Here is an 11507-nt window from a genome sequence, read left to right on the forward strand (position 1 = left end):
AGGCTCAAAATGTTCAGTAACAAAAAACTTTCTTCTGAAACTCGGCAGTCTATTCTTGTTCTGAGAAATGAAGTCTATTCTATGCGAGAAATTGCCAAGAAACTGAAGATCTCGTACAACGCTGTGTACTACTCCCTTGACAGAACAGCGCAAACTGTCTCTAACCAGAATAGAAAGAGGAGTAGGAGGCTCCGGTGTGCAACTGAGCAAGAGGACAAGTACATTAGAGTGTCAAGTTTGAGAAACAGACGCCTCACTCAGTCATTCACTGGAAATGTTTAACAATGTTGTATAGCCTAAGCAAACATCTCTTATTGACATAATTTATCTCTATGTGAGAGTGTAATACCAGGAGACTAAACACATAAATTAAAGGTATAACAAGACATAAATCATCAATAATAACATGACACTTTGGCTGCAGTTTACACAGGCAGGCCAAATCTGATATTTTTCCATGAATTTATTTCACAAATTGGTCTTTTGACTAATCAAATCATCTCTGAAAAAGAGCTGATGTGAAAAGACCTGATGTGATTGGTCAAAAGACCAATTAGTGAAAAAAAGATCAGAATTGTCTGCCTGTGTAAACGCAGCCTTGTTGTTGTCTATATGTGGCCTACTATAATTGTGTATTATTAAAGCTTTGTACATGTTTTAATTCATTTTCATTAAATATTATGTTATTTACACTAACATTGTAATTAATGTTAGTTAGAATAAGTCATTCATGTTAATTCGGACTAATACTAATAGATAGCTCAATAGACTAACATAGATTTACTAGACTAACATAATAGACTAACATGGACCTTATGCTTGATATGTAACCTACTGTCCAAAATAGTAATCTCAACTATAGGTCAAACTTTTTGAAAATGGCACAAAGCAACAACAAAAACATTTTGTGCCTAGTCAGTCCCATTGAGAACTTTTCGAGCGGGAGATGACTGTACCTAAATGAAACGTAGGCTAAACTGGGGGAGAAAAAAATACAAAATGGAGTAGAGGGTTGACTCGCTCACGTTGAAATTCAACGTGACTTGTGGTCTTGGAACCGAGCCAAGGAAAAACGTGACGCAATGCCAACATAAGAATGTGTCACATTCAAAAGAGCTGGGTAAATGGGTCCTATGTGCCAAGGTATTTTACCTAGAGAGAGGAGAACTCTCGCACAGTGCAACAAGTCTTTGCGCGCAGTTCGAATTTTACAACCGAACTTCAAAACGTTCTTATAATGAAAACGAGGTAGGAAATATTTTGAAAAACTCATAGAAAATGTGTTGGTTGATTTCAAAAAAGTAGTCTATACCAAGATGATTTTTATTGCATGCCAGATTTTACATTAACCTACACTCTTGAAAAAAGTGTTCCATAACGGTTCTTTGGCTGGCCCCATAGGATAACCCTTTTTGGTTCCGGCTAGAAAGAACCCTTTTAGGTTCCAGGTAGAACCCTCTGTGGAAAGGGTTCTACATGGAACCCAAAAGGGTTCTTCAAAGGGTTCTCATATGGGAACCATCGAAGAACCCTTTTCGGTTTTAGATAGCACCTTTTTTTTCCTAAGAGTGTATTTAATTAATAATGCAAGGCCAGGATGCGCACTTATACCAACTCTTTGTGTCATTGGATGAAATTGATTGAATCACTGATTATATAAAGGTGTTTTCCTTGGGCATTGTCCAGCTCAATGGTCCAGCTCCAAAAACCCGATTGTTATGATGATTATGACGTGATTAAGTCTTCTGCGGTGATTATCACGTGATGAAATCTTCTGTGGCAGTAGGACGTCCCATTGCCTTCTAGGAACAAACAAGTCACATAAGGGGACAAGCGAGCGCAATAACTGGGAGCTTTTAAAGTGATATTAGTTGATCGTGGGCAGTGAAGAGCATCAGTCTATACTTCGGTGAGGCGCGTCAATTTTAACCCACGACATCAGGAATCGCAACATTATTTCAGATTTGAGTGCATCATTGGACAGTGATGGTAAGAGAAGTCACATTGGCAACATTTGAGAAGCTTTGCATTATTGTTATTCAGACTTTGCAGAGTCAAACGATAGACAAATCTGTGCTTTTCGGGTTTTTATTGTCAATGTGTATTTTTTTCTGTTGCATCTCATTGACCAACTTCTCATGTAGTATGCGAATGGAACTGCGTCATCTGTGATTTATACTTCTGCTGTGTTATGTTCAAAATAAGGCTACTTTGAATCTATTTTAACATCTGGCAATGATATCGAGTGCTGTACTCTTAAAACGTGGTAGAGTTTCAAAGTTGTTCTCCTCTTATCGCCTATTTGGAGAAGTTGGGCACAATTATGATCGGAGATTGAGAATGTTTGTGTGGGTCTGGGGATTCCAGAGAGTTGTAAATGATCTAGTTACCGCGCCCACTTTTTGATGCAAACAACTTTCACTCCAAGGAGTTGAGCTGTTGCTGTTGAGGGAATGCCAGTTTATATTCGTTTAGAATAATGTTTTTGTTTTCATGAAAATATGTTATTGGAAAGAAGTCTTATTTTAATCAAAGGATTTTACGTAACACTTTTTTTCTTCACGGAACAGGCTAAGAATTGTATCAAACTGCGTCATGAACGCAATGTAGAGAATAGGCATCTTTGGTATAGTAGGCCTAACCTATATCCTACTAGGCCTACTGTTCACTTTATGATTTTGCTTTATATAAGTTATTCAATATATATAGCTAGAGAGCAACGAATATAATGTAAACTCCCAGTTTAAGTGTGTACATTTGTTTTAAAACAGTTGACAGGCCATTGCGCAATGCTCAACTGAGTCGACCTCCACCTCATCAATTCCCTGGCTCTCGACCCTGTTTACACCCCAAAAAATGGTGGGTTAAAAACAACCCAATTTGTGTTATTTGGTAACCCAGCACTAGGTAAATATTGAACACAACATATGCTGAATTATTTATTGAATAACCCAACATTTTGGGTTGTTGGGATTACCCCAACATGGGTTAATTTAGCATCAATCGGTTTTTATTCACTTTCATGCAGGGTTGACCCACCAACTTTAAAAATGTTATTTTCAGGAGGGGTGGCCTATAAGAGGCGTGGCTTTAGGATAGTTACTTTTGGCCACCCGTGAGACTTAAGTGTCATTCTTGTTAATCATGTTAAGTTTGTTCAGTGCAAAATAAAATGTACCTATAATATTTTTGCACATGACATATTTTAATATAAAATGAGTAACATGATTACTTACATAACAAAGTGCTAACTATCCCAACATTTGGATATACATAGGCTCTTGAGGGACTCATACAGTTGTGTAAGCCTCATTAAAGCTATAAAAGGGTCAGTGTTCAACCTTAAAATGTGATAACAATTAGGGATGTGACAAATAGTAAACATTTCTTAACGTTTAAACTGCAATTTTTTTATCGGTTTTCCGTTAAAACACGAAGAAAAATTCATAAAATTCAACGTGAATTCACAATGGAGATGCGCTGCTGCAAGCAACGGTTTGAGGTATCACAGTGTGTCCTTTTCAGATGGTTAAGCATTACACCTGTACCTCCATTACTGTACCTCAATTCCACTTTGCAAGTTAGCATTTCCTTCTCATTTAACTTCTTAAAGTATTTCCATACGGGACTTTGCTGCTGTTGCTTGCCTTTCTCTGCCATTTTTCCAAATCTTAACGACGATGACATAGGGGTGGAGAGTTGACTCCAAAACAATTGATTCCTTCACTTCCTCCACGTTGACTCCCATTTCTAAGTGCAAGATTCGATTCCACTAGGAATCGACTCCTAAGATTCCGTAATTTTGGAATGGAGGAGACTGATTTGTTGCCGTACTTACGAAAATGCAAACACTTGCGTCTTTCATAGCGAGCCAGTGAGGGACAGAGGGAGAGGGAGGGCACAGTATAGGCAGGTTGGCCACCAGGCAGACAGAGTCCGAACTGACACTAGGCCTATTGATCGGCAATCAAAAGCTGTATCTCGCAATAGAATGCTGTATCTCGCAATTTCTTGGCTTGCAATGTCTCACAACTTCAGTAAAGCAGGGCCTATCATGAATGAATAGGCCACGATATTCTACACGCAACAAACCAAAGAGTGAACACAAACTGTCATCATTAGCGGAGCACGAGGGAGAGAAATGAGGGGGCAGGCAGAAACGAGTGTATATGTCTTGGTAATCTGTATCTCGCAATGTCTTGTCTTGCATGCCTTGCAAATTCACCAACGTCTTCTCCCCTGGTTTTATTTAAAATACATAACTTTCCCCAGGCCTTAATTGCCTATTGTCTAGATGTCCATAACATGGAAAATAATGTATTTTGTGATAACTGCATTTTGTAGGGTAAAAAACAGAAAAACTTTGTTTTTCATTTAGGGATTTTTCTTAACGTTGAAGATCCCAATTTCATTTAAACATGTTAACGTTCAGACTCCTAATAACAATACAACAGAACAGATTAACCGGAATGACATTTACTCTCACGGGTCACCAAGTGTCTGAAAGCTAGGTCCCTACTAAAGCTATGCTTCCAGTCTTCTGATCCAACCCGCTTGGTCATATCTTAATAACTTAGCATCAATAAAGAAAACAACCCAACTAAGTGACCGAATGCCTGCAACCCAGCAGTTGAGTCACCCAAGCAACCCAGCAGTTGAGTCACCCAAGCAACCCAGCAGTTGAGTCATCCAAGCAACCCAGCAGTTGAGTCATCCAAGCAACCCAGCAGTTGAGTCATCCAAGAAACCCAGCATAGTGTATGCGTCTCTCAAAGTACAACATACTAAAAATCTTATTTTACCTGTTTGATTCATATTTTTTAATTTTTTTGTATGTGTTTTATTTTCAATTTGGCTGTTTCTTTGCGTTTTCTTTATAGATGAACGTCTGAAAAGGTTGTCCATCTGATGCATAAAACCTAATGTTCACAATGTGGAATAATGGTTTCTGTTACACAAGCGTGTTTCTTTGTATGAGGGGGCTGGCATTTTAATGCAGACGTAGTTGCATCCCAGACGCTGTAAAGTTTGCTCAATCCCACCGGTTAACGATTTTTTTAGAAATGATTCACTGCCTGTCTGGCGCACCTTTTTTAGTGTGGTTCCTTCCCATTCACTGATGCTGATAGTGGGTAACTGACTGATACACTCTGGCGGGTAAAACTGTATTTCAAGGAGGCAAAATAATAAGAAAAAAAGATCTAGATGTTTCTAACTTTGATAAGAAAGGTCAGGGAAGGGAAGTTCTCATTATAGACCAGGGATAGACTCAGCAAGGCTAATCTGACCAACCTAACAGGTATTTATTTGAAAAATTCTGACTTACATGTGATCTATTGGATATTAATGAATATTTTCTAGACTTTGGAAGTTGTAATGTAGGCCTATACTGTATAATGGTTTACTTGCTATTGATTTTTTTTATTGAATTGCTGTGGTGAATTATGTGATTTTTGAACCTATTAATTTAAAAAAAAGCTGATCAGGGCCTGTATTTACAAAGAGTCTCAGAGTAGGAGTGCTGATCTAGGACCTGTCCATATAATCATATTCCTTATGATCTAAAAGGCAAAACTGATCCTAGATCAGCACTCCTACTCTGAGAGTCCTAGGTTTCCTTGGTGTGTAGAATGTTTGCGTGTCACTAAAAATAAGAAAGTGTTCATTTAAAACAGTAGTATTGGACGGTTGTAACTCGTAAAATACAAAAACGTGTAAAATTCCTGAAGTTCAGAATGTATCCCTGTAATTACATGGGGTGACTAGAAGAGCACATAAAACATTCTCACATGAGTTGAAACATTCTCCATACGTTTCCCGGGCCGCACTATGTGACCTTTCCTCCTGACCTTTCACCTCTGGCAGCCAGAGCAGAGACCAGAGCAGGTGGAGCAGGTTCATTTTTACATTCTTCAGGCGTTCTTCTATTCTGATTCTATGGATGTTGGAGATTTATTTGGTGTGTGAGTAATTAACCATATGATAAGAGACCAAGTGGGTTAGGTAGGGCAGGGGTACTCAACTCTTACCCTACAAGGTCCGGAGCCTGCTGGTTTTCTGTTCTACCTGATAATTAATTGCACACTCTTGGTGTCCAAGGTCTATATCAATCCCTGATTAGAGGGAAACAATGAAAAAAATGCAGTGGAACTGGCTTTAAGGTCCAGAGTTGAGTTTGAGGGAGGTAGGGCATGTGTGTTTGATCACATAAAATTCAACGATGCCCTAAAAGGGCAAACGCTGAACAGAACAGGTGTTCTGTGTGTTTAGTGTGTGTTGGTATGAGTGTGTGTGTGTGTGTGTCTAAACCTAGGCCACACCAGTAGTGACCTGGGCCACACCTCATAGAAAAACAGACACCTCACCTTTAACCCTCTCCCTTTCTCTCTCAGAGACATTGAGATGGCATCATCATTATCATCTGATGGGGCCATGCTGGTCTGTGGGAGTATGGAGGAGCTGAAGCAGAGGGCCCAGGGCCCGGTGAGAAGGAACCTGTTTGGGCCTGTGGACCACGAGCAGCTGCAACAGGACTTCCAGAGGCACCTGTGTATGAGCGTGGAGTCGGCCAACAAGCGCTGGGACTTTGACTTCAACGCCGGCCGGCCGGCCACCAACAGCGCTAGCGTGGAGTGGGAGGAGGTGAAGTGCCAGGATGTGCCGGCGTTCTACCACAGCTGTGTGGTAAAGAAGCCGGTGATTGGCATCGCCGGGCGGAGGGCAGAGAGCGAGAATGTCAGGCTGGCGCCGGCATCGTCTCCAGGGTCGTCCGGCTATGGAGAGGAGTACCTGGAGGTGACCACCAGGGAGAGCTATAGGATCCAGACGCCGGAGAAGATGGCGGCCAGCCAGAAGGCAGGAGCAGTCAAACGGAGACAAGCCGCCATAACAGGTCAGTGTCAATGAACGGGAGAGGTGCTGCACCTTTCCCCCTATTGTTTTCCTTCTATTGGGCTTGGTACAAAAATCATACGAAAAAAGGCAATAGAGAGTTAGTAGCCTACAAAATGTTGGATTCTAGAGGTTAACTTGACTATCATTATAATGATAATAAATAATATAATAATAAATACATTTGTATATTTTTTACTATTATTATGATTATTACAACCACAAGCCCTGAGGTCTTCATTTAAAGAGAGATAATAGAAGTTTATAGGTTGTTTTGAACTTCATATGAACCTGTTATTAACCTGTTAACTGTTATTAACCGTTGAGTGACAGCGGTGAATACCTCAGTGTGCTTGCAAAAGCACTGTATTTCAGCTATGTTAGGAACAGGCCTTACAACAACACTGTGTTGCCTAAGCCATTTTTCCAAACAGTTTCCCAGTTATAAGCCTTGCTGTGTGTGTGTCCCGTATTCCACCCTATCCTCTATATCTAGTGCACTACTTTTAACCCTATGGGTCCTGGTCAAAATTAGTACACTATACAGGGAATAGGGTGCCATTTGGGATGCAAACATTATTTCCCTTACATTACTGGGACTGGGAACTAACACCTGTTCTCTCTCTGCTGGTCATCCACAGAATTCTTTGTTGTGAAGAAGAGGAGGGCCATGCATCACAAACGGTCCTCCCTGCAGTAAACGCATCCCAAGAAAGAGCAACATTCAGTGGGCATGCTTCGTTTGGAAATCACCTCATGAAGATGAATTTATAATCTCTGCAGCTTTCTGTAGCGACTCTGACTGTCAAAAAGCTCATAGCTACAATATGTTTTAAAAACTCCTGACAAACTCTTGTTGATTTCCACACAAGGAAGCTAACTAACGTCCTCTCAAGAGTGAAACATCTCTGAGTGGAAATGATGGATATGTTTGTATATATATTTATATAGCTGTATTACATCTATTTTCTAAGCTTGCATGATTGTCTAAGCTTTAGATTATACTGTGAAATAATTCAAATAGACTCGTCAGGAAAAAACCTAATTGCCTCTGTTGTAGGAGACTTCTTCCAACAGTACCCTCGGTATAGTATTTCTTAACCCCTAACCACCTCAGCCCACTCTCTTAACAGCCTCTCTCAGAGTTTTGATAAGAGGAGTTCAACTATTCCTGACCTCACTCCACGTGTCGTCTTCAGTTTCACCACTGGCTGTAAAAGTATCAGCCACTCGAGTAAGAGGCCCCGGGGTCACCTCAGGTCAAATTGGCAACGCGACCGTGAATAGCCTAGGGTACGAAAGGTCAACGGTGAAGTTCCAGCACTTAGGCTATCAGGCGGTGCCTGCATCGGTAGGGACTTTTATGATGATGATACATCTTATTGAGTAATAATGCTTCTCAATATATGTATTTTATTACGGTAATTGTTTTATTCATAACAACAAGATACTAAAGTGTCATATCAGCTTTTTGGTTTTGAGTATTATTACAGAGTGATATAAGGTGTCAGCAGGCAACAAGCTTAAATGAGCTCAAGTTCATTCTCAAATATTGTTATTATGGCTGACATACTCTTCACCGTTGGCACCACCGTCTCTGTAAAATTCATCAAGAATTTAACTACAAAACTGAATAAAATGTAAAAAAATATATATATATTTAGCTCCCTTTATCTTTCCATTATCTATTTAGCCCGCTTAATTTTGCCCCATTTATCTTATTAAGGTATTAAAACATTTTCTTGGAAACTGTTTGGTAACAAAACTGAATATACCTTGTATGTTGGCTTTTGTTGGCTAAATCCTTTTTACAATGTCTCATTTTCCACTCTTGTCTTTGTATAATGACAGCCTCTAGGTTTTGAACACGACTCTTTTCTGTATGAAGGTAATGTAGCATTGACATTATTTGGAGTTCAAGTTATAATGGTGTTGTAGTTCACAAAAGTACTTTGATCCTTAATGCATACGGAACATTCCAAGTTCTGTCAGTAAATGATTATTTTAATGAGGAGCTGAGCTGTAACACATTTCCCTTGCTGTGCTAAATACTAGACTGTTGTGACAACTGAGGCAGTTGACCAAAATAAATGGAAACACATGATTTGTGAGACATATGTAAGCGTTGGCTTGAGTCAAGGGACATAGCCATAGAAATCCACATGCCTTAAGCATCTCCAAATACATCTCAGATATACCTGTGATTAATGCACAGTATCACAGATTTATCCATTGGCATTACATTCCAAACTTTATACCATTCATTCTCCATAGCCAGAGTCACATCGCAATACTGTAAATAATAGTGGCAAAAATAGCAGTCCTACAGGGAGTGCCTTTCCTAAATGTGTCATGTTTGAACAAATAGCCATCATTTGGATTACCTACCTCATTGAGCGATTGACAAAAAAAGTGAAAATAATAGAAAAAAAGATATACAAAATAAAAATGGTCAAATAATTACAACATATTTGTTGGAAACTACAGGAGATCATTTTGTATTACTGTTCATAGCTGGTTCAGTGGGTAAGCGGGTTCAGACCATAGGCATTAGTTACACATCAGGTAAACGAGTCAGTGTGTCAGAGTGATAGGCCCATTCCAGCTCAAAGTAGGACTTAGCAAACTCAAGTCCCCTGGGAGTCCTGAGCTTTGTTATCTCTAGCTCTCTGGCTTGCTTTGCTTTGACTGGTTTCCCAGAAGTAGACAGAATGGAGGATAGGGGGTAGGGACGTTATTAATAGACAGCAACAGAATGATGTCCGAGACCCTGAATCAAAGTGGTTCTATAGCCAGACAAGTGGCCTGTGTTCTAGAGGGCTTTTGCCTGGATCCAAAGAGGTCATTATAACACCGCCCTCTTGACTTGCCAACGTAGAGAGACGTCAACAGGACGTCTTGATTTCCGTTTACACACTTCACCTCACAAATGGAATCGATTATCCATTTTTATTTAATAATGTTTTATGGCGTTTTTGTTGTTTTGTGTGTGTTTGGACTTGAGTCTATATGTGCATTTTGGTATATATGCACCTGTCTTTCAACGTGTTCAAAACAAATCTTTAAAAGTCTGTTAACTTATTTTTAACTATGTTTTGTTTTTGTAGGGAAATAATTCTAAATACCCTTAAGGTAAAACTAATTGATTATGTGTATTGTTGAACTGTCTTTGCACTAAAACATTATTGACAAGATAATTCTATAGTTCTGATTCTATAGAGCTACTCTCATGGAAGGGGAAGTGTTTAGAAAAAACAAACCTTCACTGCTGAACTGGGACACAGACTATGGGCTATCATAGTTTGGGTCGGACACAAAATGATAAATAGATATTAGGTGCTTTCTTGGTATTACAACAGTGTTAAAACAAGGTAATACTCAGCCCTAATATTACTGACTGTACTGGTTTTCCCAGAATTCGCTTGGCAAGCGAACTGTGATAAGTTAATGATCATAGATCTGTATACAGCTACTGGGCTGCTCAATCCTGCATCCCCCCTGGCCCACAGTGTGTCCCACAGTGGCAAAATATACTTTGATCTAAATCTAATTAACCTGTCTATCACAGGTATATCAAAACATAGTATTGCATGCCTTATATGAATGAATGGATAATATCCTCATATACGTTTTTGATAGGATAATGGTTAATGTATGCAAAATGTATTACAATGTAATTACATGGAAACAGACTATTAGCTTTGATTTGGTTTGGTAATAGTTTGAAAATAAAATGACACATTTCAAAATTGTGAACGTTTTTGTGGAGGATTCAATGACCGGTTTTTGGTGCACTGTTGACTTTGATGTTAATTTGTTACAGTATGTTTCAGATTATTAAAGATGTAAATAAATGATATAAATATACCACAAAGTATTGTTTGTTTAGACTCGTCTTCATTCATAATTTACTACCTCCTTGTACATTAATATGATCTTCAGTGTCAACACCTGGAAAATCTAGTAGGCCTACTAATTCAACACATATTAAGCCTACTAATTATATAAAACCTACTAATTATATTAGGGGCGACAGGTAGCCTAGTGGTTAGAGCGTTGGGCCAGTAACGGTTGCTTGATCGAATCCCCGACCTGACAAGGTAGAAATCTGTCGTTCTGCCCCTGAACAAGGCAATTAACTCGCTGTTCCTAGGCCGTCATTGTAAATAAGAGTTTGTTCTTAACTGACTTGCCTAGTTAAATAAAATAAAAAAATTAGGCCTACTAATACTACACGTTTTGATGGTATTATTTTTTGCCTTAAAGGCTCCTCCTGGTGGTTCTGAAGTGACGTAACACGTCTGTAACAGGGCTGAGCAGGCTGAGCAGAATGTATCCACTACTGCTCTACAGGGTGGCTATCCCATTAGTAATTTACCGCGAAAGTCCTTCTGAACAGATCCTCTTAATTTGTCTCCATTTTATATGTGAAAATAAATCATCCTGCCAAGTATGCTAATTCAATGTTTCTAAATGCTGGTTTCATGGCTTTATGAGATTTCTACAAAGAAGTCAGTTGTGTGAATACAGTTCAGGTCATTAAAGTTCAAATTCATTGAGGTGGTTTCACAAAATATATCGTAAATTCCCTTGTGAAGAATAAAATATAGGAGTCA

The 11507-nt window shown here is 39.2% G+C and overlaps 1 protein-coding gene across 2 annotated transcripts; it reads left to right on the forward strand.

Annotated features, from left to right (window-relative positions):
• The first annotated feature begins 1019 nt into the window (after positions 1 to 1019).
• On the forward strand, positions 1020 to 10765 carry LOC106609234 (cyclin-dependent kinase inhibitor 1B). Of its 2 annotated transcripts, none has more exons than XM_014207786.2 (3): positions 1020 to 1248; positions 6393 to 6892; positions 7533 to 10765. In XM_014207786.2, exons 1-3 carry the CDS (start codon positions 1238 to 1240, stop codon positions 7589 to 7591), a joined length of 570 nt encoding a protein of 189 aa, XP_014063261.1. In that variant the 5' UTR covers positions 1020 to 1237; the 3' UTR covers positions 7592 to 10765. The 2 variants fall into 2 exon arrangements, with proteins under 2 accessions (XP_014063261.1, XP_014063262.1); XM_014207787.2 differs by lacking the exon at positions 1020 to 1248 and adding an exon at positions 1321 to 1989.
• Positions 10766 to 11507: the final 742 nt, after the last annotated feature.

This window comes from Salmo salar, chromosome ssa07, assembly GCF_905237065.1.
Source record: "Salmo salar chromosome ssa07, Ssal_v3.1, whole genome shotgun sequence".
Lineage (NCBI taxonomy): Eukaryota > Metazoa > Chordata > Actinopteri > Salmoniformes > Salmonidae > Salmo > Salmo salar.